The sequence below is a fragment of the Odocoileus virginianus genome, chromosome 23 (assembly GCF_023699985.2).
Source record: "Odocoileus virginianus isolate 20LAN1187 ecotype Illinois chromosome 23, Ovbor_1.2, whole genome shotgun sequence".
Lineage (NCBI taxonomy): Eukaryota > Metazoa > Chordata > Mammalia > Artiodactyla > Cervidae > Odocoileus > Odocoileus virginianus.
This window is the reverse complement of record NC_069696.1, coordinates 3353811-3381659: the sequence shown is the minus strand read 5'-3', so window position 1 is coordinate 3381659 and position 27849 is coordinate 3353811. Positions and strand designations below refer to the sequence as shown.

Genomic DNA, 27849 nt, shown 5'->3' with positions numbered 1-27849 from the left:
GCCAACGGGGAGAGGCCGAGGCGCCTGGGCTCTGGTAGGAGCAAGGCCTTGCTTTGAGTCCTGGCTCTGCCCCTTGCAAGCTGTGTGACATCAGAACAAGTTACTTAACGTTTCAGAGCCTCCCTCTCCTCCACTGTAAGGTGAGGTTAATGTCCAGTGCTAAGTGGCTGTGGGGTTTCCCGTGAGCCGGAGGTTCTCAGCACGGGACCTGAAACCGGGCACTGGGGTTCTGAGAGCTGTAATGACCCAGGCTGGCTCCAGGGGGGCTGGCGGGTGGGGACTGCGCACACACCACGTGTGGGCACAGGGGCATGAGCCCCCTGGGGGAAGAGTCACTCACCTGTTGTGTGTGTGTGTGTGTGTGTGTGTGTGGGTCAGGAGGAGTGCAAAGGCCAGGGCCAGCCCCAAGTTGCTTGAATCCTCTTTACGCCCAGGGAGTGAGAGAGGGGCCCACTGGGCTCGGGGAATGTGGTCCAGTTCCGACCAGGCCTGGGTTAAACGTGTGGTGGATGGGGGGGCAGGGGAGGCACGTCCCAGCCGGGATGTGGGGAAGAGCAGGACCCCACAGAGGGGTGACAGCCCCGGCTGGGCCAGAAATCCAAGTGGGATCCACGGAGGCTTAGAGTCAGAGACCAAGTCTGCGGTCAGTGGAGAAGGGGAGGGCAGAGTCACAAGTGAAGAGCCAGCAGGATCAGAGAGCAGGGAAAAGGCCAGGGCTGCGGTGGGGGGGGGGGGGGGGGGGGGCTGGCTGCCTGGGGTGTCACCTAAGAGGTTGGAGAGCACCTCCTCCTTGTCCGTCCCCGGAGTCCTCCGTCTGCCCCGCTTGATGCCAAGCAGGCTCTTGAAGTCTGAGTCTCTGAGGTGGTGCAGACGGCAGGTGGGGAGGGAAGGGTCTGGGTGGGGAAGGGGCACCAGGTGCCCAGAGAAGCTCCAGCAGGGACCCCTCGCTGACCATGGCTGCTGCTGTGAGCTCGTGCGCTGGTGGAGATGACTGTCCTCATGACGGTCCTTCTCCTCCTTCCCCCCCCCACCACCCCTCTCCCCCAGCGAGGCTCCTCCATCACGGCCCAACTGCCCGGAGCCTCTCCCAGCCCACCTTCTCTTCCTTCAGTTTCCGGCCTTGGGAGCTTGAGGCCCACCCCCCTTCCAGCCTCAAGGACTTCCCAGCTGTGCTCCGTCCTCAGTGCGGCCCCGAGTGCCCCCTGCAACCTCCCATGCTGGCCCCCACCCCCAGTCACTGTCCCTAATCCTCACCTGTCTCCCTAAGCTCTTGTTTCCTGCTGACTTGCCCCTCTCCCACCCAGCCCCCTGCCACCTCGCCTTGTACGTGAAGGTAAAGTTGTGAAGCTCAGTAGCGGGAGGACCCTCTGGTCCAGCGCCTTCCCTGTGGCTTGGGGTTTTATTCTGGGTTCAATGGTCTTCCCCCCACCTGAACCTTTTCCTTACCAGCCAGCCCCTCCTCCCTGTTAGCATTTTAAGACACTCCTGGCTCATTCAATACAATTTACTGGCAACACTCTTTCAACCCCAGGTCCCCCTGACTCCAGGGCCCTGTCACTGCCGCTCCTGACAGTTCAATGTTCTGGAAAGTACCTGTTCCTCCTGGCATTTCCCTCCCGCCCACCCATTCATGTCACGAACCAGCTTTCAGCCGTTCAGCTGGGTGCACCCCCCTTCACCCCCGCCCCAACCTAGCCTGTTCTTGAAGCTTCTGTGCAACCACTCGGCTGACACCATTGCCGGCCTCCGACTGCAAAGCCCAGCAGACGCACCTCTGAGGCTCCCCTGAGACCTCCTCCAGCCCTGACTGGCCTGTCTCCTGGTTTTACTTCTGTCTCTTGAGCCGGTCTATCTCATCCTTCTCCTCCACGCTCCTTTTTCTCTGTTGATCCTGCTGAAAGACTGGGGTCTCCCAGAATTCTTCGCCTGCCATTTCCCAATTGTCCACTTCTCCTTGGGTTTAAATGCTGTCACGATGCTGATGACTTCCCCCACTCCCACCAACACGGGCATGGGCACCACCCCAGGGGTCTTTCCTGAGTGCCCCCTGTCAACAGGACTTCTCCTGTGAACAGGAGGGAATGCCAGGAGGAACAGGTACTTTGCAGAACAGGGCATCTCCTCCTGGCAATCCCTTCAAACTGGACTCTTCCCTCACTCCCCTGGCTTGCTCCTACTCCTCTTAGTTCATTCTCTGGGTCGATGTTGTCTCTGGTCACCCAGCTGGCCAGCTCAACCATGACCTGGGACCCAAGCCTGGCTCATCCCGCCGGGGTATCCGATCGGTGCCTCCTGCCCGTCTCCAGTGGTTCCTTCCACGCGTCACCAGGCTCGGCCGACGCTACCTTCTTACTGTCGGTGGAGTTCATCCTTCACTCTGAAGCCACTGTGTCCTCCAGACCCCCTCTGGCTTCTCTCGTGGGAGGTTCAGGGGGCCCCTGCCTCCCCACCCATGCATGCCATCTCTGTCTCGTGTACGGTCCCCTCCCGCTCATTCTCCATGCAGCTGCCAGGATGAACATCTACAGGTGCAGCTCTGCTCGTGGCAAACTGCCACTTAAAATTCTTCACAGCTTCCCCAATGCCTTCAGGATAAAGTCCAAACTCCTTAGCGGGGTGTTCAAGGCCCCCCCCGCCCCCACCATGTCCCGTGGTCTGGCGATGCCTGGGACCAGGAGACTTGTGCTCAAATCTCAGGTGCACCTCTGCCGTGTGATTTTGAGTAAGCTACTTAACCTCTGTGAGCCTCCGTGTTCTTGTGTGTCCAGGGCGCTCGGGTGCCGCGTCTGTCTATCTCAAAGCAGGCATGCAGCCGCTGGTCCCCACCCCAGGGCCTGCGCCCTGCACTCTGCCTCTCGCCCACAGCAGTTTTTGCCCCCGGACAGCAGACGGCCTCGGCCCTAATGCTGCCGCCCTGCATCCTCCCCAGAATGTCCACAGTGCTCTCAGGAAAGCCCTGGATCCGTCCCCATCCTTTTGTTTCCACTCACCGGCCACTCTCTGCAGGCCCCGTCCCAGGCCTGCACCTTCCTCTCCACTCCTGAGGGGTCTTCTCAGAGATCCCCTGTGGGAAGCACCTCCTGCGTGCACACACCTAGACTAGGGACTCTTCCCAAATGCCCCAGGGGAGTCTATCCAGGCCTTCCCCTCCCGCCTCCCTGGAGGGCTCTTGGCTGAGCCTCGTGGCAGCCCCCCAGAGGGTAGGGATCATGTCTTACTTATCTTTATATCCCTAGTATGGAGTGCAGCACCCCGGGCTGCCTGTAAACCTCTGTTGAATGAACAATTTCGACTTGGATCGTCTCAGGGTGATACTGGGATCCTGACTGTATTTATCGGTGTATGATGCTCTCATTCTTGTTTGTTTCTGCTCCTCTGGGGAGTAGGGGCCTGGGCGGCCCATCAGATTGTAACCTCCCTGAGGGCAGGCTCTCCAGTTGAGGGGTGCCCTGTGCAATGAGTACACGGCGGGGAGCCTCATCTGTATTGCTGACCGCCCGGCTTCTGAGAGGAGGGAACTGTCACGTGGGGTGGCTGGGTCCTAGTCACACTGTGTGCAGAGCAAACGCGGTGGCCGTAGTGGGTCCTGGGCTGTCCCCGAGGTACTGGTTCATGAGAGGTAGCAGTGGTGGTGGGGGCAGGGCACATTCGGGAGCAGGATGGCAGAGCCGAGGCCCGGAGGAAACACAGTTTCCTGGGAGAGTGGTGGACATTCGCACCGGGGAATGTCAGGCAGGGACTCACTTTTTTTTTATTGCCCAACTGGTTTGAGCTTTTGTTGTAAAGTGAGTTTTCAGGCCAGGTCAGATCATCACTGAATGTCACTTCCCATCAGCTGAACGGGTGAACTTGCCTGTGTGTAACGTGATGGATCCCTGGGGGCTTTCTTCTGCCTGAGGACCCAGGCCGAGCTGGCAGCCCTGGGCCTCAGAGGCGCCCTGGGCTCTGCAGCTTGCCACCAAACCCCCCACACCCCGCACACCCCTCCCACCCCTGAGTTGTTGCACTCCTGGGGTATTTTGCTTTGAGGAGGAGGTGGACTGCAAGAAGGATGCACAAGCCCCCCTAAACGTGGCCCTGCAGGAGCCTGCGGGCTGTCCCCTCTGGTCACTCTGGGAAGGTGGGCACCCTCCCCCCCCACCCCGGGCGCCCAGCACTGTGGTCTGGGGGGCTGATCCCGGGGGAGGGAGGTGAAGCCCGCTGCTGTGCCGGTGTCCATCTGGTGGACCCTGGCACCTCAGGGACAACTCTTGTTTGTACGCTCACTCTTTTCCCCGTTTGTGGGTGCGTGATGAACGTGGAGGGCCAGGAGCCGGAGGGCCATGAAATTTGTGCCCCTAGCTCTGAACGCCTTTTTCCATATCAGAGCTTTCATAAAGTTGGTCTTCTGAAAATCTGCTGAGAAACGGGGTTGGGCCAGGTACTCAGCCGAGCTTCAGGAGTCATGTTCAGTCTAATGAACATCTGTGCCTCTTGGTAGAGAGAAGACCTCATTTGGGTCACTGGTCCTAAGACCGATGTGAATAAAAATTCCTTTATCTGCCCTCCAGGGCGACCCCTCAGCTGGGAGTGGGTATGAGTGAGGGCAGGCGCTCCCAGCCCTCCTTGCTTAGGAGCTGGGTGTCTGGGCATGAGGGATGCCACGGATCTGGGGACAAGCCCTCCTCCACATGCAGTGATAGAAACGAGCCGGTTGGGGAGGGTGGAGAGGGAAACAGGCAGCCGGTCCCAGGCAGATGTCTTCTTGCAAGTCCGACTCTCGGCGTGAAGGTTCTGCTGTTGGCAGGTAACTAAACAGTGGGGTATCTAAACAGAGGAGTGCCCACATCGGGCATCTGTATTTACAGGCGCGGAGTCACTCCAAGAAGCCCCCGGTTGGTGGCTCCCCCATACGCAGGCACACGGGAGATCTCTGTCCCTCTCCCCTCCCTTGGGCCAGGCGTCTGGCTCGTGCTGTGCAGGCAGGTCAGAAAAAGAGTCCCCTGCAAGACAAAAAAAAAAAAAGCCCTCTCTGGAGGAGTTCTGCCAGCTGGGGTCACCAGGATGCTTGCCCTAGAGTTCTGACGGCGACCTATTGCCCCCATTCTCTTCTCTGCCTGACAGAAGGCCTGAAGCTGTTCACAGATTCTGGACACAAGCAACCGAGCATGCAGCAGGGCTGTGAATCAAACAGGGATGGGGCACTGAGTCTGTCCATTGATGGACAGTGGCGGGGGGGGACGGCCCCTCAGGAACTGGGCTGGCTGGGCCCGGGGACTCAGAGAAACCAGGCAGCATTTTTAAGTATATTGGCATCCCGTGTGCATATGTGTATTGGCAGGAACTCACAGCTGTAGGGTCCGCCTAATATGTGACTGACCGTAGTCGGGACGGCATCATCCTCTGGTGGTGCTGGACATGAGGAGGAAGTAGAAGGAAGGGTATCCTGGGGGGCTGTAGCACTGCTGGGGTCCGTTTACAAGGCTTCCTGGTTGTACAAAAGTTATTTAGAAAAAAAAAATCCACTTTCTAATCTTGCTCCCGAATAATGAAAAGCAATGAGCCTGGAAATAGTTAGAGGAAGGCGTCATAACTGGGCTGTGTCCATTCATTCATTCATTCATTCACTCATTCATTCATTCATTCAACTAGTACCTATGAGTACCTTTTGTGTGCCTGGCACTGGTCCAGGCATGGAAGCGGGGGGACACACAGAAGGTCAGGCTTTGCTCTCTTGGGGCTCACCTCACCGTGGGGAAACTGAAAGGCATGGCCAGGATGTGGTGGAGCCCCTCTAGCACAGGCAGGGAGGTGGCTACACTTGTTCACTTTGGTTTGGACGTGGGGTGCTGAGTTCCCAGATTTCCCTGTGTTGGATATTCTTCCGACCTCTTAAGTTTGGAAACATGTCATCTGAGCACTTTTGATGGAGATCTTTACAAGGACATCCCCTCTGCCTTAGGAAGTGTAATCCCCAGAACACAACCTCATCTCTTTTCAATGCTTTGGTCCTAATCTCCCCTTCCCTTGATTGTCCCCCAATCTATTTTTGCTCCCCTGCGGCCATACCCCACTTGGCCATTACCCTTTTGAATTTAAGACTGACTGGAGGAAGGACAGAACTGATTCTGTTCAATGAGCGAGTTGAACCTTGCGTTCAACCCGAGGGTAATGAGTTCTGGCTTGGTGGCTAGGGTGCTGCAGAGACAGGGTGATGACTGTTCTCTTACTTTTCTGAGCATTTTCCTTGCCTTAAGCCGTGTTCTGCAGACTCACAGTGGCTGGATGTAACTTCTGGCTAAAGTAGGACAAAACTCTGTAAGATACAGTGTCAAAGTGAGTGACATGGTGTATAATACTTTGGGAGTTTACAGAAAAAAAAAAAAAAAGAAGACATTCCCCAGGGGCTGGCAAGTCCCAGGAAAGGTTTTATGGAACAAAAAGTTAGCTAGGCCTTGAGGACGGGGACTACGGGCTTGGTGAGTTGAGGGGAGGCAGCCCCTTTATCAAGAAGAAGGAGTAGGCTGAACACTGTGATGGAGTCAGAGGGTCTTTGTGATCTGCACACATAACTCTTCATGAGGTTCTATGTGGTGTCATGTCTTCCACCCACAGCCCAGGCAGGGATTTATTATGCAGATTCTAGGCCCCTCTGTGCTCCATAGGCACCCATGGGTGCCTTTGCTGGCTGTGGGTGCTGCCCAGATTGTGGGCCTGAATCACAGGACAGAGACTTGTGCCCCAGCTATGACTCTGATGACTCAAAATGGGACAGCATCATGAAGCTTGCATGTGTCTGTCAAAGGCAGAGGAGGAAGAGGGCTGGTTTCATCCCCTCTTTGCTCTGTCAAAGGCCCATCCCTTTCTCTGGAACCCAACTTGCCCTAATATTTCAGAAGGATGGCAAAGTTGCACTTGAAATCAGGAGCCACCAATGGGTATGAGCTCATGTGGGTATATGTTATTAGCAAAAAAGCATGAAGGTCTTTTTTCAATTTATAAAATCCCTGGGAAATCTAGAATAGGGAAAAGGGGGAAAAAAGCCTTGCAACTGGGCTTAAGACCCTTCTGTGTGATGCCCAGTTGTGTATTCACTTAGAGTAAGGTGAAAAGTGTCTTGAAATCAGTCACTTTAATGAGTCAACTATTTTTCAAGTGGAGGAAGATGTTAAACTTGGAGGCATTAGGATCCATTCATTCATCCAACCACTCTTTACTGAGAGCATAGCATGTTTGGTTCAAGGTGAGGGATTCGCAACAGTGGCCACCTCACCCTTCCATCCCAAGGTCCCAGAGATGACAGAATAGAATGAATACTTATATAAAATTACATGAAAGAACATAAAACAGTGCCATAAATTTAAAAAGCGGTGTCCTTGGTACAGAAGAAACTGAGGACTCCCCCAAGGATGGAGAACACTCAAGATCAGACTGATGAGGGAAGCCACAACTCCAATGTCCCTGCAGAAGAATCACTAAAAGATGCGTCCTGGGTCCAGAAGTGGAGGATAATGGGGTGGAGGGAGGTGGGAGTACATGACAGGGTGAGGAGCTGAGGTCACCAGGAAGCTCAGGTAGGCAACTGAATCCCTTCACACCTCCACATCCGGCCTCTTCAGGGCAGGCAGTGGGCAGTGGAGACTGCTTGGGTACTTGGGTGAGAGAGCAGTGCTCCAGGGTGGCTGACACAAGCCCAGGAGGAAGATTCCACTTCTCCCCTCCCTGCTCACTCACTCCGCCAACAGCAGGCACTTCCCCTTCACTTAGGTTGGAAAGGCTGCAGCCAAAGCTACCCTGTAGCACATCCCACTTCCCACTGCCGACCTGACTTTGCAGTACAGAGAGGGGCATGCCCCCAGGATTCACCAAAAAGTTGTAGAAAACCAACTGTGAGAAAGATGTACTGATGGTAGAAAGCCAAAGTTCACACCGAAGCAGGTGCTAACAGTGCAAGCAGAATGAGACTTTTCTGGAGCCTTTGGAATAATAAGTACCATTATCAGATCTGTAAAATGAACAGCAGGAGACCTTGGAAACGGAAGCTGTGCACAAGGACACATAAGAATCAACAGATGGGCTGGACCGGCAATGTGGATGAGAGTGAAGAGTGACTGGTGAACTGGAGGGGTTCTCTGCAGCATGTGGTCTAGAGGACCAGGAGATGGAGATACGGATGGAAGCACTTGAGAGAGAGGTGGATAACACAGTCTGTCCAGAAGAAGTTTCTGAGGGATGGAAAGGATGAGACACAATAAGGAAGCTTACCAGGAGACAGAGAAGAAACCATTGAAGACCAAATTGCAAGATGAAACAGAATGACCAAGTGCCAAGAAGGGGGAGTGACAAACACCTGCAGCTAGATATAGCACAACAATGAAGTTAGAGGAAAACTACTTAAAAAAGAAACAGAAACAAAAACTTCCCAGGGAGAGAGGGAAAAGATGATCTAAAGTGGAAGAAGGATGAGAGGGGCAACAGACTTCTCATTGGCTACACTAGATGCAGAAAGGCAGTGGAACCACATACAGGAACACTTCTGGGGTAGGGAAGACTGCAAGCCAGGAAACTGTCCCCAGTAACACTCTCCTTCGTGTGTGCAGGGGAAAGAGTGACTCTGGACGTTTAGGTCTCAAAGAGTTCACCATCCTCTCTCTAAAAAAAAAAGTCAGAAAAAGGCAGAGGAAAAGTGGAAATGGAGAACCTCCTTTTTTTTGCTGACTACCCACACTTCTGTCTCAGAAAGAGACAGTCACTTTGCTCCTGGTTGGAGAAGAGCAGACTGAGCATCTCCCCAGGCCAGCTGGCTGGACAGAAGCGACTGTCAACAGCTCTAGAAGGTCTCAGCCTCCCCTTGTGTGGTCACCATGGTAAAGTGTGCAACGGGGCCTGACACTGGCCATCTCCTCTCAGCCCTCATCCTAGGATTTGCTTTTTTTCTCTGAAGCCTAAAGAGGCCTGGCTACCTAGCTGGGATGGCCACCATCCTGTGGAGTGTTTGCTTCTCTTTATTCTCAAATTCATCCCATAGGCGTTAAAGAAGGGATGAGGCTGGGAGAGGCTCTCTCCCCCGGACTGATGCTCAGGGCAGTAGTAGACACACTTGTGCAACCTTTGCATACTGGAAGCTGTGCCATGACAGCCTTAGATTGCTCAGAACATCAGGTGTATGCCTGACTGAGCAGAGGGTCATGGCCTGGACCTCTGGGAACTCTGCCTAGTGGCCTGGCAATTTGAGAGTCTGCCAGCCCTGCTGGAGGAAGGAGAGCAATCCATTCGGAAGAAGCCCTGATGGCCTTGGGAAGGAATGAAGGAAGGAAATAAAAATTGCTGTCACAGGCTACAGGTACCTGAAGTCCAGGCAAAGACCCAAGGTGCTGCTCTAGGACACTGGGCGGGTGAGAGAGGAGGCTTACAGGGCTGCCCCGGCGTCCCAGCTGTCTGAGCTGGCAGAGCCGGTCCTGGCTGGGAATGGTCTGGATCCCCTGGCAGGCCTCTCCACCCACCAAGGAGGGTTTGGAAGCTCTTTAAAATTTCATATGCTATTAAAGTCATCTCCCTCACTCCAGTTTCTCTCCTCTGTAGAATCATGTCTGAGAAAACCATGCCAGGCTCATGTTCTCTGCAGGAGTCTGCGCCTCCCTGGTGGCTGCTGTCCGTGGCCCTGGCTGGTTCCCTGGGGGCCAGAGCTGGCCCTGAGCCTCCTTTACCCTCGTGGGCCTTGGCCTGGGTTCTGCCTGGTTCTCCAGGTGGGGCTGAATTTGGGAACCGGCTGTGCCCAGTCGGCTATCTTCGGAAGGGCACCAGGGATTCGGCCCTTGCTCTTATTATAATCCTAGAATGTGGGATCTAGTGGGGGACCTTGAGACCCTTTATCCAGCCCCCTTGGCTCTAGTATGTTTTTTTTAGATAACTGCCTTCTTTTCTTTAAAAAAAAAACAAAACTGAAGATGCAGGTCCTTTTGCATCTCTTGAAAAGGCTTTCCTGCGCTTTGCTTGCTGTTGGCCAAGAGAGGTTACATTGCTATGTGCAGCCCCACTGGGCTCAGAGGAAGGGCCGGCCTGAGGACTCTCCCCACTCCTGAGGAGCACTGGGCACCGATGGCCGTGTTCCATCTTGGCCCTGGAACGAGGAGGCCCCTTGGTTCTTGACACTGCCGTGTACATTACATGTTTTTACACGTCACCTGTTAGTGGCTGATTTGACTCTCCCGATTTTGTTATTCACGCTTTAGGCTCTATCCACTCATTTAAAGGCATCTGAGCACAAGTGGATGATGCAGTGGAAGTGGGAGCAGAGAGTAAACAGGGGGAGATAGGAGAGAAACAGGAAGTCATTTGTGGCTGCCTTGCGAATAGATGCCCAAGAGTTTGAGTCCATGGGTGCCTAGGGCTGGCACGCACCTCGAGTGGGTGCAGAGAAAGCGGAACACTGGCTGGCATGAAAGTGAAAGTTGCCCAGTTGTGTCTGACTCTTTGCGACCCCATGAACTAAACAGTCCGTGGAATTCTCTAGGCCAGAATACTGGAGTGGGTAGCCGGTCCCTTCTCCAGGGGATCTTCCCAACCCAGGGATCCAACCCAGGTCACCTGCATTGCAGGCGGATTCTTTACCAACTGAGCTATGAGGTATATTTCTTCATAAATTCCCAGCTAGAGGGACACCCCTCCCCTAACTCTGCAAGCTGCACTTGGATGGAGTGTTTGAGAGCAGATGATTCCTCCCAGGAGAACATGAGTATTTGACATCCTTGGGGGCAGGAGGTGGCATCTACAGCTTTCTCTCTTTTTCATTTCTTTGAATAGAAAAGCCACTTTGAAGATGAGTAGGGCTGGGTGTTGGTGTAGCCCATGCGCCTAAGCCCTTGGAAGAAGCCAAGGCTCCCCAGCACTTTTTGTTCTTTTCCTCATTTGCCATGCTGGGGGACAGCATCTCGCCTCTGGACACCACTGTGGGCTTTCCAATGACAGAATGGAGAGTTGACAGTGACCTCCTGGCTCAGCTGGTCCCAACTCAACAGAGGAAGAGTAATGACAGGGAGCATCACAAACTCCAAGGGCAGGGACAGACCCTAGCCATCCGCTCTCCACAGTTTCCCTCTATCTGATACCTCCCTCTCCAGGGTCCTGAGCAGTCTGTGACCCAGCTGGAGTTAGAATTTGAGCCTCTTGATTGAGTGCTCTTCTCCGCTCCCCCACCCTCCCAGTGGTCTGTGCTTTCTCTGCAGCCTGTAAGCCGGGGCACAATCCACCCACAGGCAGGAGAGTGAAACAGGATCTTAAAGAGTGCAGGGTGAGCTTACACCCCAGAAAGACGCTCCCCCTAGCAGGTAGCTGATGCTTGACCTTCCACCATTAGAGATTCATTCCTTTGTCACTTGGAAGTGAGGCTGGCCCACAACTCTGGAAAGGCCCCACCCATGGCTGATAGCTAGCAACCTGCTTGGGCTATTCCTGCAGGAGAGTTGGTATCTGATGGTGGTGGGGGTGGAGGAGAAGCCAGGACAGAGAGATCTGAAACTTGCTGAAGCAGGAGGATGGCTTCCCAGGTGGCGCTAGCGGTAAAGAACCTGCCTGCCAAAGCGGGAGACATGAGAGACGCGGGTTCGATCCCTGGGTTGGGAAGATCCCCTGGAGGAGGGCATGGCAACCCACTCCAGTATTCTTGCCTGGGAAATCCCACGGACAGAGGAGCGTGGCAGCCTACAGTCCATGGGGTCGCACAGAGTCAGACGAGACTGAGCGTGCACGAAGACTCAGAAGGACCGGGAGCTGGGGCTGTCGTGAGGAGAGGTCCTCCTTGTTGCAGACGTTCCTAACAGGCTACCACCCATCTGCCCAGCACACACAGGACAGACATGACTAGAGCTTCATCTGCATGGACTGAGCTGCGTGGTGTGTTGGTCCCCGGATGAGGGAACAAGTGCTTGAGCTGTTGTTTTGTGACCGGAAGGCAGTGGAGGGGCCTCGGAGGCCGAGGGGATGGCGTGCTTGCCACCCTGACTCCGGGCTTTGTGTTCCTGCAGACACAGAGTGGGAGGATTCCGGCCAGAAACAGAAAGGGCCGGTTCCCCAGGAGGCTCAGAGGGACTCCGAGCCTGAGGAGGGGGCTGGGGCCTTGTCAGGTTTTGCCCGCAGCTTCTGCACGGCATCCAGAACTGCGAGGTAGACAGGGAGACGACAGCCCTGCACGGCCATCAGCCTCCGTCCAAGGGACACGGTCGACGTGGGCACGGGCGAGGCTCCCGGAAGCAAGTCCAAGGTTACCGGATGCTGACGAAGGGGAGCAGAGACGAAGAAGGAGACTCCATGTGAGTGCCTACGGGGTGGTCCTGCACGGTCTCCTGGAAACTCATAGGAGGGGCTTTGGTGGGGGAGGGGGTAGTGAGGGGTCTTCTGTCACGTGATGTTTTAAAAAGCAGAGCTCTGGGCTGTCGTTACTTAGTTGGGACATGGGTGGAGTTGGCCTGGTTATAACTGGAGTTTCTCTATACCGTCTGAACCCTGCCTGAGATGTTGCTTGAAAAACAGCCTCTGATTCTGGGACCTGGCATAGAGCCCGTGGCCCTGCTTGGAGAAAGTGCCGGAGCTCCTGGGTACAGCCTGCTCTTCCCCTCCATGTCTAGGCCATGATTCTACAGGACTGGAATTTGTCCCAAACTCAGTCTGGGAAAGGGCGGAGTTTTCAGGGAGGGACCTCATTATCCAACCTGGAGGAGGAAGGGGGCATCCTAACCCACCTTGTCTTATGAACTTTGAGGGTAAAATGAGGCTGAAGGAGGAAGATGTGTGCTCAGAGGCTCTGGGCTGGAAACCATGACCTGAATGAACCTCCTGGGGCTTAGATTATGGGCCAGCAGGGAAAGGTACAGACAGAGATTTGTTTTAAAAAGAAAAGGTTGTCTCTGCAGGCTGGAGAAAAGTCAGAGCAGATAAGCAGAGTTGTTCTGCTGTCGTTGTCCCCTGCGCCCCACCTCCTCCTCCGTAGGCCTGCCAGCCTGCCGGCTCTCTCCTTCCTGCCTGTGATTAATCCCATGCTGGTGCAGGACACATCCACTAAGTCCCCAGGCCGTGGAGTGGCACATCTGGCCCCTTGCATAAGCTGAGTATTCCAGAAGTTAAAAGGGCAAGGTCCTCCACGCCTGCAAATATGGCATGCGACCCAGGGTGACACCACTCAGAGCAGGTGCTAAGCAGATGTGACAGGAGCTGCAGCAGGAATACGGCTTGATAGGTGCCGTTTAGACGGAGGGGCCCTGTCACGAGCCATTTGCCTGGTTGACGGATGCTGCAACCTCGGGGGGGGGGGGGGGGGGGGGGGATGGGCTGTGCTCTTCACCCCAAGAGTTGAACAGAACCGGAGATGCAGGTTTGGCAGAGTGAAGTCAGCCACTTCCAGCCGCATGCACACCATTGCGCCCGTTTACTGAGCTCTGCAGGGAGCCTGGCTCTGGGTCAGGCACGTTGCAACAAGCCGGCCTGCCTCTTTTGTTTTTTTAATTGAAGTATAGTTGATTTAAAATGTTGTGTTAATTTCAGCTGTGCAACACAGTGACTCATATATATATATATTTCTATTCTTTACATTATGTTTTATTCTTTATATTTTTGTTCTTTTCCATTATGGTTTACCATATTGAATACAGTTCCCTGTGCTATACACAGTAGGACCTTGTTGCTTATCCACCCTCTGTATAATAGCTTGCATCTGCTAACCCCAACCTCCAGCTCCATCCCTCCTCTCCTTCTCCCTGTTGGCAACCACAGGTCTGTTTTCTCTCTGTCTATGATTCTGTTTCGGTTTCATAGATATGTTCATTGTGTCATATTTTAGATTCCACATATAAGTAATATCATATGGTATTTGTCTTTCTCTTTCTGACTTAACTTCACATAGTATGATAATCTCTAGGTCCATCCACATTGTTGCAAGTGGCATTATTTCATTCTTTTTTATGGCTGAGTAGTATTCCACTGCATCTATGTTCCACATCGTCTTTACCCATTCCTCTGTCAATGGACACTTAAGTTACTTCCATGTCTTGGGTATTGTGAACAGTGTCATGAACATAGGGGTGCATGTATCTTTTTGAGTTACAATTTTGCCTGGGTATATGCCCAGGAGGAGTGGGATTGCCAGATCATATGGAAACTCTTATAGTTTTTTGAGGAACCTCCATCTGTTCTCCATAGTGGCTGCAACAACTTATATTCCTACCAACACTATAGGAGGGTTCCCTTTTCCCCACACCTTCTCCAGCATTTGTTATTTGTAGACATTTTAATGACGGCTGTCCTAACCGGTATCAGGTGATATTTCATTAAGTAGTTTTTTTGCATTTCTCTAGTAACTAGTGATGTGGAGCATCTTTTCATGCACCCACTTGGCCCACCTCTTTTTGCAAATGGGGATCTTGGGGCTCAGAGAAATAGAGTGATGTGCCCAGAGTCACAGCGGAAAGTATCAGAATCTGGATTTAAAACTGGGTCTGTGCTCCTTTTGCTGGTGGATTTGGGGAGACGGGGGCTTTGTTTAGTCCCCTGTTTGGAGTGTGACTTGAGAAAGCTCTGAAACCTTCCTGAGCCATCCCTCCCTGATGCACAAAACAGGGGTATAACGCGGCTCACCTCTGGGGTCAGTGTGGACTCATCGCCTGGCCTGGAGCAGGCACTTGGCCTGCAGTCCCTGCTCTGGGGTCAGTGTGGGCTCAGCGCTTGGCCTGGAGCAGGCACTTGGCCTCCAGTCACTGCTCTGGGGTCAGTGTGGACTCGGCGCCTGGCCTGGAGCAAGCATTTGGCCTGCAGTCACTGCTCTGAGGTCACCGTGCTCCTTCCCTTCCCTCCAGGCCCTGGAGAGAGGCTGCACAAGCTCCGGAGAGGCCCTGAACCTGCCAGGGCTGGTCCAGCCCAGGAGAGGGAAGCTCCGCCTTCTGAAAGCCATAGCTGCATTTGAATTAAACAGATACCTGGATGGTCTATGAAGCTGAAGCCACTCTTTTCTTGTGTGATTTTTAAACATCACCCAAGCTTTATGCAGTTCTTCCCATAGAATAACCCTGGGAGGTGTGTAATGATGACAACTGATTTTTGTTTTCCTGCAGGAGAATCAGCTCCAGAGGGACTGCTTCTGATGGGATGAAGTCTCTGGCTGGCCTTGCCAGCACCCCAGCAGGCTGTTGTCTGGACTATCACCCAGGGCGGACACTGAGTACTTGGGACAAGACATTAATTTGAATATATTTTGAAGCCAAGAATCATGAGACATGTAGAAGTTCTATCTGCATGTACCTGGATACACACATGAGTCAGAGAAGTGGTTTGAGGATCATCTGCTGCTGTGAATGATTCATGTGTCAAAAAAGATCACTTGAGACCTGAGGAGGTGTAACTGACCACAACCCTGCAGCCTGGGCTGTCAAGCTCGCTGGTTCCCCCACAGACCTCTGCCCGCTGGTAAGCATCTCAAACAAGTGATGACTATTTATAATGATTGTCTGCTAACTGACTTTGAGACTGCTAAAGCCAAGGAGCACTGTTTTAAAAAATGGAGTGCCCTTTGACCTCCTAGCCCAGTGCTGGAGTGACCATTGCAATGAGCATTAGCTGCAGGCCTTCTTTGTAAATGTCTGACTGGCTAGGACTGGATTTTCCATTTGATCCCTCGGACACGTGGGGACGTCTCACTTTTCAGCCTTTGTTTTGGCAGTCAGAGTTGAGTTTTGGTCTGAGACGTGACCAGTCTTTGTTGTCATTTGGGTGCAATTGGATTCATAATTCATATCGTGCATAAAAGGACAAAGCAGAAAGGGGACATGGGGCTTATCTCATGTGAAACCCTTTTTTTAAAGAAGAAGAAGAAAGGGGCTCGGAGAGGGAAAGTGGCTTCTTCAAGCCACCTAGCCATTGACTGACAAAGGTGGGACCAGAGCCCATATCTGCTGACCCCTGCAGTGACCCTCTTCCCCCACATCACTCTGTTTCCTTCTTATTTGGACAGACATGATCTTCTATGAAGATGCTGGGAAGGAAACCCACTTTTACTAGAACACTATTTCCTAGGAGTTGTCTTAGATGGTTGGTCTACCTTGGCTCATTTTATTCTCACAGTGTATCTGCCAGAGAGCCGTCCCCATGAAGCCACTGTTACAGGAATGAGAGGTTAACCCGCTGGTCTGTAAGACCACAAAGCCCAGGCCCTTTCTCCCAGGCTCTGGCCAAAGGTCTCTCCTTCCTTTCTCTTCTTCCTCTCTCAGCCTCTCACACACTCTGAAGCAGGCTCTAATGGCCTAAGGTGGGAGGTTTTAGGCGGTATAAGGTTTCCTTGGGTTACAGGTGAGCCATGAGTGGACTGCATCTTACCAGCAAGTCTGGACACAACAGATATTTCAAAGGGACCAAGCAAGACTCTTTTGGGAAGTAAGGATGGGGTTTTGCAGGTGGTGGTTTTCTATCATGTCCCCTGGACAAGAAGCAGGGGCATATAGCCTCCAAGCCAGGTTCTCTGGGCACAACTTTCCAGAAGAAGCAGGAAATGAGACGTGCCCTAAGACCCAGGTGACAGGTAGTTGATGCCATTTTTTTGTCTTTATTATTTTTCAGACCGTAGAACCTCTTGGTAGCATCCAATCCATGTTTGGCTGCCTAGACCTGGAATCAACCTGGTTTCCTCTCAGGAAAAGCGCCCCACGCCTCAGCTAGTCTCGTGAACACTCTGCCAGGCTGTCGAGCTCTTGGTGTAGGAATGCTTTTAAAACAAGGACTGTGACTTTTATTTCATGGATCCTCCCCCTCAAGTATCCAATCCAGGGCTTTTAATGCAGTAAGTAAATATTTTTGTACTTAACATTGGAATAGTGGAGGGGAAGGAAGACTGGATTTTCACCTTCCAAGGGTTCAGGTTACACCCCAAGGAATCACATTTTTGAAAGGATCTGGCAACACACATTAAAATGCTGCCACTTTTGAGAAACTATCCTATGGAAATGAAATGCCTGTTCATAGGGGTGTATGTAAAAGACCATTTATTGCAAAATCGCTTAGAGTGACAAGAAATATCAGAGTGACTTAAAAATCCATCAGTAGGGTGCTGGTTGACAAAAGCATGGTTTATCCACATAGTGAGACATTTTGCATATTTTAAAAATAATAACTTGGATTTACATGTAATAACCTGGAAAGGAGTCTCTAAGGTAATAATATAGTGTTTAACAAAGAGATCAAGTTGCTGAGTGATGTATGTTATTCCACTTCTATACAACACAGTGATGGTCCCTGACTTGGCAGAGTTTTGGTTTATGATTTTACAACCTAACCATGGTACGAAAGCCATGCGTGTTCAACAGGAACCCAAGGTTGAATTTCGATCTTTTCCTGGCCTAGGGACATGCACTCCAATAGAGTCTTGTGATGCTGGGCTGTGGCAGTGACCACATCTCCTGGTCGGCCCTGCAATTGTGGTAAACAACTGATGCACTTAGAACCATTCTGTACTCAGATATCCATTCTGTTTTTCTGCTTTCAGTATATTACATGTGGGGAGGTGGGGTGTTACCAAATGGACTTTGTGTGAGATGATCTTGCCTAGCTCTAGGCTGATGTAAGTGTTCTGAGCACGTTTAAGGCAGGCGGGGCTAACTGCCTGTGATGTTCAGGAGGGTAAGTGCATTTTCGACTCATGATATTTTCCATCTGGGATGGGTTCATCAGGAGGCAATCCCCACTGTAAGTCAAGGAAGATCTGTTCATACATTTGCATGAGAAACAAAGGCAGGATATACAGAAACATGCTAGTATCACCATAGAGGGATAACATTTAAAATTTTAAAAAATCTAGTAGAGTTTATATTAAAGAGAAAAATGCTTTAGGAAGGGAAGAGATAGATGGGGGCAGTTAACTGGTCCAGAAAAAAAACAGGTGGGACCAATCCCAGCTTTCTTTGCCACCTCAGCTCACTGTGCACCTCCAGGCAGGACCATCCCTAAAACTCAAAATGAGCCCTGCACTGGGGCAGGTCACAGAAATATCCCAAGAAATATCAGTACTTGATGTTTTTGGGAGGGGGGGCAAGGCTGCAAAACTTCCCATCCATAAAAGTTTTGGAAGCACACAGGAACTTTAGTATCTAGATAAAGAATGTATCCCCAGCCTTACCTGAATGGAAGCTACTATGCTTCTAGTCCAGGCCCTAAAGCCTCCAGGGTCTCCTGTCTATATCAGTGGTTAGTTCTTACAGGGCCTCCCTGACAATAAGCCTTTGGTTACAGCTGTACTGAACCTGTAAGAACCAATCCATATGACCTCTGATAGTACCTCTGAATCCATAACCATCTCCTCCTGAGAGACAGGTCGTCAGGGTAGGGCTGTGTCTTTTCATCTTCTGGCAGAACACCCGGCACAGCGCGTGGTTTAGCGTAGCTGCTATAGAAGGGCTAATGGAAGAAAACGTGTGCTGAGTTCTGGCACCAGATAGATGGAATTGACTTCTAGGTGGCTTTGGGGGACCCAGGAGAGATTTTCCAGAAGAAGGTGAACCTTTATGAAAGACTTGAGAAAGAGGAAAGGAATGGAGTGTATAGCTTCCACCAAGAAGAAGAAGCTGATTTTTGTTGTGACAGCATTTTAGAAAGACTATTTTAGTGTCTCTAAGGGCTCTGCTACTGTATTCCTCTTATGCTTCCTCCAGAGAAGTTTGGGTTCCATCGTAGTCCACTGAGAAAGTGTGTGGGTGTCTTTTGAGTCCTTCTCACCTTGGGAGGGCTTCCCTGAGAGCTCAGTTGGTGAAGAATCTGCCTGCAATGCAGGAGACCCCAGTTAGATTCCTGGGTTGGGAAGATGCACTGGAGAAGGGATAGGCTGCCCACTCCAGTATTCTTGGGCTTCCCTTGTGACTCAGCTGGTAAAGAATCCACATGCAATGAGGGAGACCTAGGTTTGATCCCGGGGTGGGGAAGATCCCCTGGAGAAGGGAAAGGCTATCCACTCTGGTATTCTGGCATGCAGAATTCCATGGACTGTATAGTCCATGGGGTCACAAAGAATCAGACACGGCTGAGTGACTTTCACTTTTCACCTTGGGAGAAAGGTAGGTAATAATAGCCTGGGGTTTAGCTTCTTAGGGGCTTTAAACACCCAGGAGTAAGCTCTAAAGAACTACCAAGAAAATGCCTCCCAAGTATAGTTAGAATAAATAGTCAAGTCAAACAGGATCATATCCAGCACAAGACCACAATGAATTGATTTAATCAGACATTATCAGAGCAAAGAAGAAATAACATTCCGGTTTTAATTGCAAGGGAAAATAAAAAAGGGAAGAAACTCAAATTACCTTGCAGGCATTGGTGGCACTCTTCAAGTTGTTTGGGGGAACATAGTTTAAGAAATAATTTGGATTGGGGAGAATTAGGACTGTGGAGGCTTTCGTGCAGGAGGACTCCCCAGGTGAGGGGCTGTGTGAAGGCTCAGCCAGGTAGCTGGCTGCTGCCGCCTTGGCTTGGCTCCCACCTCCCAGAAGACACTTAAGAACACTGCTGGGTTTGCTGCTGGGAGGTGGTGATGGATAACGACTGTGGCCTGATTCTTGAGGCGCCATGGATTCACTGCAGCGTGTCTCAGCCATATGTGAGCCCTGGCCACGTGTGAGTTCCCCCGAGGAGGAGGAGTGGCGGGGGGAGGGGGAGCCATGTGACGCATCTTATACATCCCCTCTTATTGCAGCAACCACATTTGAACAAGCTGGCATCTGGGTTTCCCTAAACAGTATGTGTGCAGGCCAGAGAAACTGCACCCTGAGCCCAGGTGCTGGGTTTTGGGAGGCAGCAGAGGAAGGGTTGGCTTGCTTCTGAAGAACATCTACTACACACAGTCTTCATCCTACGGGGGTGGGGCTTGGAGGAGACGATGATGGGATGGATGGAACATCAGAGGCATTGCTCAGCCTTCCAGGGATTGCGGCTCTGCTCCTACATCTATGCCAAATAATGAGTCCAACCGAACCCTTCTAGTGACAGGCGATTTGGCTTTTCTGTGGCATCTCATAAAGAAGGATTGTTGTTGTTCAGTTGCTAAGTCATGGCTGTCTCTTTATGACCCTATGAACTGCAGCATGCCAGGCCTCCCTGTCCCCCACTATCTCCCAGAGATATAACTACCTCAACCCATCTATCTGGGGTGGCCCTGCATGGCCCGGCTCATAGCTTCATTGAGTTATGCAAGCCCCTTTGCCATGACAAGGCAGTGATCTATGAAGGGGTAAGGCAGGATAACTTGTCCAATTACAGCATAGTCCTGCCCAAGGGTCTTGCGAAAACCTCTACATACTCAGCCAACCCACAGCACAGCTTTACTCTCTCAAGGACCTCTGTTAGGGATGGACTTTTGATAATGTGGGGCTTCTTACAGCTTTGGATGGGTCTTCTCTGGGACTTAGGGATTTTTCCTAAAATGGGTCTTTTCATCTCTAAATAGCCAACTGTCCTCAAACACGACTACCTGTTAGACTCATCTGGGGACTTAAAAAAAAAGATCCAGGTACTAGTTTCTTCCTCACTTAGTCCTACTTTCTGGGGGTAGAACCAGAGCATGGTGTTTCTAAAACTCTCTGGATGATTCTCAGCAAGGTTGGGACCCACTCCCCTGTCCCTGGAACCCCGGGTGACCTCCGGAAGATCATGCTGGTATCCTGGATTTGCAAGCCCACTCCACCACGTGGGCAGTTCTCTGTGTTTTTGTGTCATCTGTTATTGGTGTGGAGACAGCGACAATATATCAACTTCACAGAGAGTTGTCGAAAGAACTTCATGAGGTCTGGGAGAGTCTCCAGCACGTGATAAGGGCTTGATTGAGTCAAACTCAGAGCCCCCCAGCTCAGGGTCTTGGAAATGTGAGTGTAGTGTGCATGTTCTTACCATGAGCCAGGCATGTTCTAAGCATTTTACTTGTACTATTCAATCCATTTTGTTGCATTGAAGACCTGGTGTAAGAAAAATGACAACAGCAAAATTAGTCTTAGAGATCTCTTTACCACGTGGGATTTACTGTACAGACCACACATTTAACTCACACCCTGAAGAGCTCCCCTATACCCCTGGTCATAGGCCTGCTTGCCTCCCACCAGAGTCCTTTCCAAAGAAAGCTCTTCTACAAAAGTTCTGTATATTTAAAAACATCCAAGGTGATTAAGGGCTTCCCAGTTGTCTCAGTGATAAAGAATCTGCAGGAGATGCAGGTTTGATCCCTGGGTTGAGAAGATCCCCTGGAAGAGGAAATGGCAACCCATTCAGTATTCTTGCCTGGGAAATTCCAAGGACAGAATCTTTGGAGTTGCAAAGAGTCAGATACAACTTAGCGACTGAACACATGCACGTGCATCCAAGGTGATTAAGACCACCTCAATGGTCATTCCAGTGTCTTTGCCTATTGCTAAAGCCAAGTGCCTACTCATGAGCTTGGTATAAAAGTGCTGCCCAGTAAGTGCTTGGTGGAATGACTACATTAATCCTGCAAAGGAGTATGCTGACATACTTGTGCAAAAGATATGAAGAAATACCAAAATCTTTGTGAACAGTGGGGATGGTGAGAGAAATGGTACCACAAAATGCCTACTGTGTATTGGGCACTTTAAATACATTATGACTTTTCACAACTCAAGGAGATGTGTTCAGGTCATCTTTTGCTGTGTAGCAATTTACCCCCAAACTTAGTCTTTTAAAGTAGCGATTAATGAGGTGGGAGCATAGAAGGGGCCACTGCTCTCTGCTCCAAGGTGGCTCCGCAGAGGACAGGAGCATCCACTTTCAGACCACCCAGTCTGGTCCTCCAGGCACTCTGGAGCCACCCTGGTGGCCTTGGCAACTGAGGCACCACCCCAGGCTGGCTCGGGGTTGGGTACGTTGGACTAGGACACTCTTTGCCATGAGAATACAGCTCTCCCATCTCAGCCTCTCTGCTCCCCATTCTGAGGGGAGCTGTGCCTGGGGAGAAGCCAAGCGAGAGATTTCAACAGAGAACGGAGGAAACACACCCACTGAGGTTCTCATAGCAACATAATCACGCACAGGCAGTAGCCTATTTTGGTGGGAGCTTGTCTGAAGCTCTCTCCCCGCCCCGGTTAGTCACAGAATGGATTCCCTGCACAGGCTGCAGCAGTGCGGGGTGGCATGGGGTGGGGTGAGGGGAGAGTGCTGGACTGGAAGCCAGGGGCTGCGGAGCTCATCTCAGAATCTCCGCCAGCGAACTGAAGGATCACAGGGTCCTTGAAGAAGTGGGAAGATCCTTTCTGGTTTCCGTTTATCTTACAAGTGCTGAGCCTCTCCCAGCGGAAGATCACATGTCTCAAGATCTTCTGTCTCTGAGAAAGATCCTTAGAGAAAACAGGGTTCCAGAGGGTAAAGGTCATTCTTTAAAATTCAGCTCGTTTACCCCACCCCACCCCCAATCTTTGGCACATTGGCAGGATGTGAAAGGGGAGGAGAATGACCAGGTGTCACCAAAGACTCTGGTCACTCATCCAGGCCTGTGGTCTGAGAAAGAATAGGGTTAAGGAGGTTAAGGTCATTCGTTTAAATTTACTCCTTAAGTAAACACACACACACACACACACACACACACAAAATCACCAGGAACTCAAACGTCTTGCTCCCTCTCCATCCTCTCCCTCCTGCACTTACTGCAAGGCATCCTCTTTCCCCCCCAGGACCAGGTGATGGAAACCTTAGTTTCTGGCCCATTTCTTCAATGGATGCTGGGGTTAGTTGAGGACAATCAGTCTCATGCCTCCCAGCTGTCAAAGGTGATGCTAAAAAAACACCCGGGCATGCATGCAGGACTGCTCTCCCTGGGCCAGCATGGGGGTGAAGTGCAGAGCACCAGGAGGACCAAGGAGCCCCTTTTGGATCCCTGCCCTTGACTTGTGAAGTGAAAGCTTTAAAAGTGCAGCTGTCTTTGAAGGAGTCAGCCCCAAGTTGGCCTGTTGGAATGGGAGACACAGAATGCCCCCCACCCGCCCCCCCAGCCCGGCTCTGTTTCCCACCAGCCTGACAGATGGCCACTAAGAGAAAAAGAAGCTCTCAAAGTGAAGACAGGAATGCATTGTATAAAAATTCACACCCCCTGCTACCGCCCAAACTCCCTTAAAAAAGGATCAAGAGAATCCTAATGGGTACGTGACATCCTCCTTCTCTCCCATAAAAGGGACTTCAAAATCTGGTGATGCTGGGGGAGGGGTGAGGAGGGAGAAGAGAGATGTGTGGGCAGGGGACTGCCAGGGAAGACTGGGGTTGGGGGAGGGGGAGGTCGGCTGCAGGTCACCCACTTGACTTCCTCCCACCCTCTTTTCCAAGCCACTTCTGGCTGAACCTTCGCCCCACCTTCCCAGCGAGGCTGGGGGCCCCAAGCCCTAGGAGAGGCAGAGTGGGAGAAAAAAAGGATGGTGATGCCACACTTGGCCCTAGAGTTGAAGGAGTTAAGGACCCTCCCTCATCCAGACAGCCACCCCTTTGCTCCCCAAACCCCAAACGCCAAGGAAGCATCCAGGAATTGGTAGCGGAGCAGGAGAGGGGGTGGGATGGGGCGGGGTGGAGGCGAGGTGACCGTGGCCCAGCCTTGCCCAGCACCGGTCCTGGGGGGCGGGGAGGACGCACACCGGGGCTGAGGACCTGCCAGCGCCCAGCTCCGGCGCGCCTGCCTTCTCCGAGCCTCGAGCGCGGCCCAGCCGCGTCCGCGCAGCCCTCGCTCCCCTCCACCCCCCCCCCCCCCGCAAGTTGTCTACGGCGACGGGCAGCGGAGGCGGCCCAGAGACCCCCGGAGCCCGGGCGAGGGGGCGGCCCCGGGGCGCGGGAGCCCTCGGTCTGCGCCCAGCCACCGCCCGCCCGGCCCAGCCTCCTCCCCGCCCCCACTCACCGGCTCAGCCCCCGGGAGGGACGCGCAGGGAGCGTGTGGCTTCGCCCGCCGATCGGCAGAAGTTGAGAGGAGTTGCCGGCTGCCTCGGCCGGCCGGACTTTGCGAGCAGAGCAGCCGGCGAGGCGCCGCCGCCGCCGCCGCGGAGCCTTCGGGGGCTGCCTCCCGCCTGCCGGGCCCGCAGCGCGGCCGGAGAGGGGCGGGGAGGGGGTCGCGGGCGCCTGAGCCGCTCGGATCTGTGCGAGGGACTGGACTCCGAGGAGAATAAAACAAAGTGGACTCGGCAGGGAAGACCCTACCGCCGTTGATGGTACCGGCCGACGCTCCGGCAGAGGGGCTGGGTTGGGCTTTTTTTTTTTTTCCCTCCCATTCTCTCTCTTTCTCTCTCTCTTTTAAAGCGACACCCGCTCTCTCTTTCTCCCATCACTGTGCCACCAAACCCTCGCTGGCTCTTATGGGCATGAAACATTCCTCCCGCTGCTTGCTCCTAAGGAGGAAGATGGCGGAGAACGCGGCCGAGAGCACCGAGGTAAGGAGGCCAGAGGCCGGCCCGGCCACCCCGCGGCCGCCGGGCCACCCCGGGGCCGCCCAGACCCCCGCGCGCGCTGCGCCGCTCCCGGTGCCAAACTTTCTCAGCTCCATCCCGCTTGCTCCAGCCGGCCGCTTGCGCGTCTGTGTGTGTGTGCGTGGTGTGTGTGTGTGCTGGGTGGGGGAAAGACGGTGCCTGTCTCTGGACCCCTCCCTCTTGAAAAATGCAAAAGAGTCGCTCTTACCCCATCTCCCTCTCCTGTCACCCGCTGCTCGCTCGCGCCCGCCCCCACCCCCCAACCCCGAGTCCCAAGCCCTGGGCGGCCGCGCTCCCCTGCCCTCTCCTCTGGGTTCCGTTAGGGCTCCAGAGTGGCGGACCGTGCCGAGCCGGGATGGACGACCCAGGGGCCAGGTCGTTTCCCTGCAGGGCCTGGACCGTCCCTCCGGGCCGTCACCCTTCAAGCTCGCGCTTTTGGTCCCCGCGGTACCGCGGAGAGCTTTGGGCCTCGGGGGTGCCGAGCCGCGCCGGGGTGGGGCAGGGGCACCGCCGACAGACCCTGGCGCCCAGACCCGGGCGGGGGAGAGGTCCGCAACCCGGGACCTATGAGCCACCTCGGGGGGCTCTAACCCGGGGAGGGAGCTCGGGCCGCCGCCACCTTCAGGACCGCGGACAGCGCCCGCGCCTGCCGCAGCCGAGCCCTCGCGCGCGGTGGGGGCTGCGCGCCGCGCCGCAGCAGCTTGGAGGAGGAGGTCGTGGGAGCTCCGCAAATTGCGCTCTGGCCCCCCGCCTCCGGCAGCCCGGCAGCTGCCCTTTCTCGACTCTCGAGTTGGCTCGGAGCCGCCAAGAGCCCAGCGTCCCGAGACCGACCACAGGCTGGGTTTCCTGTCCTCGCTCTGACTCTGCTGTCATGACCCCCGGCTCAGCCCGTAGGCTCCGGGCACCTGTAGTCAGGCAGGGGATCCGCGTGGGCAGCCCCCTTACCTTCCTGGAGGAACGGTGCGACGGGGCGGGGGCGGAGTGGGGTGTGTGTGTGTGTGTGCGAAGATCATCCCTTACTCGGTGGCAGGAAAAAGACAGAGAACAAACTCCCGGGCTCTATTAATAGCCGGGTGTCTGGTGGGGCTGCCGTGCCTTTCACAGATGGTTGCCCATATGCAGCGTGGGGCGGGGACGGAGGTGTGGCGCGCGGGGATTGTCCCTCCGTCCGTAGGATGCCCAAAGCGGCAGAGACCCTTCCCAACCGTCTTCCCTCCAGGTCTGAACTGCAGCTAACCCTCTACCCCACCGCGGAGGCAGCAAAGCTTTTATAAACCCTCGTTCTCCGAGAAACTAGAAGCAGCACGCATCCTGTCGATTTCGAAACAAAAAATGTTCCGGGGGAGAGCAGTGGGGCGTCCAGGAGCTACTGTGTCTCCTTGAGTTAGGGCGAAGCCAGCGCGTGCGGGGCCCCTCCCTGTCCCCCACCGGCGAGCGGGCATTTAGGATGCTGTGTAGCGCGAGACGCAGAGAGCTCGCCTGTACTGAACCCCTCGCCCTCCTCGCTGCGATCGCCCACCCGCAGAAGTGGTTTCTAAAAATAGCTCCGAGTCAAGGCCGCACTTCTGTAATCCGTTGGCCCAGCGGGCACGTAGCAGTCCCTGCAGCCATGTGGCTGGAGCGCGGGCAGCAAGGAACAGCTTTTCACGGCCCACCGCCAAAAAAAAAAAAAAAAAAGTTTTCACGGGTCTCTGGCCCCCGCATTCTTCTTGATGCCCGCGGGGTGCGGGCACAGACCCCGGCCAGCGTCCGCAGTGAGCTCGTTGTTGTGAGCTCCCCACCTCGGCCAAGGTTCAAGGCGTCCGGAGCAGGCAGAGCGCCGCGTGTGCGCGCGCCAGGCTATTTTTACTTGCTTCCCCCGCAGCTCCAACGCTCCCCCTTCTCGGCGGTTGCACATGCCAGCTCTGCTCAAGGCATCAATGAAAACAGCAGTAGAGGCGGCCGAGCTCCTGGGGGGGGGGGGGGGGGGGACGGGGACACAACAACCCACGTCGCACGCATGGCACACAGGGGGAGGGGCAGATCCAGCTGGGGCTCCCGGGGCGGGGAGTGAGTCTGGGGTTCAGTTCCTCGCAGCTTCCTGGAGAAAGGGAGGAATTCAGACTTGGGCCAACGTGCCCCGGTGGAGGCATCCAGGCAGCGTGACAATCGCTTGGTTTTCTTCCAGGAACTGCCTGTTTTTGGAATGAGCCAGGACTAGAGCAGTACTTCCAAAAGTGGGGTGCTGTGGGTTTGCCTGCATTTATGGTGAGAGAGAGGCAAGGATGCCTCGGGGTGTATGTGTGTGTGTCTATGGTGGTAGCGCTCCTTGTTCTCAATTCAGCATATCTTTATCAAATACTGACTCTGTGCCAGGAATAATTAGGTTCCCGAGACCCAAAGATAAAGACACTAGGCCGCTGCCCTCAAGGAATTCAGTTTGGTGGACAAGAGTGCCGGCTGATCCAGATCATTCGGTAGCACCTTTTCCTGACTTTTGTTGGTGTGGTTTGCAAGCACTTTATCTCCTTTTATCCTCACCATAATCCTGTGAGATGAGAGAAGGTTAGAATTCATTGTTTAGTCCCATTTTACAGATGAGGATGCTGAGGCAGAGAGGTCCAGCAAGTTCTAAATGTTACCTGACCAGCTCGGACAGCCCTGGAGCAGACTGCCCCTACTTCTGACACGTTGCCCTTTGCCCTATACTACTACCTCAATTCTTTTTTTGACTGCATCATGCAGCATATGGATCTTAGTTCCCCAACCAGGGATCGAAACCCCCCCCCCCCACACACACAATGGAAGTGTAGAGTCTTAACCACTGGACTACCAGGGAAGTCCCTACATGGCTACTTCTAAAACAATGTCATGTGTGGATGGGAGCAGGCAAGAGGACGGGGAGAGAGGATGTTTGGGAAGGAAGAGATGCTGTGTTGGGACAGGCAAGGAGGACAGGGAGCAAGTAATCACTCACAAGGTAAAGGTAGGGAGACATATTCTAATTGCTATGCAGGAAGGAGAGCGGGGAATAAAACTATCTGTGAGCAGAGCCTCCCTTGACCAGACAGGTTTGGAGCTGGGGCCGAGGGCATTCTGGGTGCAGCTTGCGGGGGGGTGGGGGGTGCATAGCCAACCTTGTTGCCACTTTCTCCAGCTCCCTCCCTCAGGGGCACTTCTCCTCCTCAGCTGAGGGCATCAACCCCCAGGCATCCCCTCCTGGCAGCCTCTTCTCCCTCTCCCCTGCTCCACACGTGCCTTCAGAACCTCCTAGAGTGTCCATCAGAGTCTCTTTTTCAGCTCACCGTGCTTGCGAGGCCGCCATCCTCACTCAGGCAACAGGCACTTTCCCGTTGTCCTCTTCTCTAGTCCAGCCTCGTCATCACTGTTGAATGGGCTTTCAGAAGCACAGATCTGCTCAAGAGTAGACATCGTT

The 27849-nt window shown here is 53.5% G+C and overlaps 1 protein-coding gene and 2 long non-coding RNA genes across 5 annotated transcripts in view; 2 read left to right on the top strand and 1 right to left on the bottom strand.

The window, feature by feature from the left end:
* Positions 1-766: 766 nt before the first annotated feature.
* Positions 767-17196, top strand: LOC110122342 (uncharacterized). The gene is made up of 3 exons (XR_002309208.2): positions 767-12287; positions 15078-15429; positions 16576-17196. It is a non-coding gene; the product is annotated as an uncharacterized lncRNA (long non-coding RNA).
* LOC110122343 (uncharacterized) lies at positions 16981-26046 on the bottom strand. The gene is made up of 3 exons (XR_002309210.2): positions 25380-26046; positions 20881-20945; positions 16981-18766 (listed from the first exon to the last, which is right to left on the bottom strand). It is a non-coding gene; the product is annotated as an uncharacterized lncRNA (long non-coding RNA).
* PRMT8 (protein arginine methyltransferase 8) overlaps positions 23559-27849 on the top strand; it is a 71543-nt gene continuing 67252 nt past the window's right edge. The window contains exons 1-2 of one of the 3 annotated variants that reach the window (XM_070453163.1): positions 23563-24179; positions 24268-24398. In XM_070453163.1, the coding sequence (XP_070309264.1) occupies positions 24324-24398 (75 nt within the window). In that variant the 5' untranslated portion in view covers positions 23563-24179; positions 24268-24323. Of the gene's footprint in view, positions 24399-27849 lie in introns of all 3 variants that reach the window. The other 2 variants (XM_070453162.1, XM_020869810.2) reach the window with 2 other exon arrangements.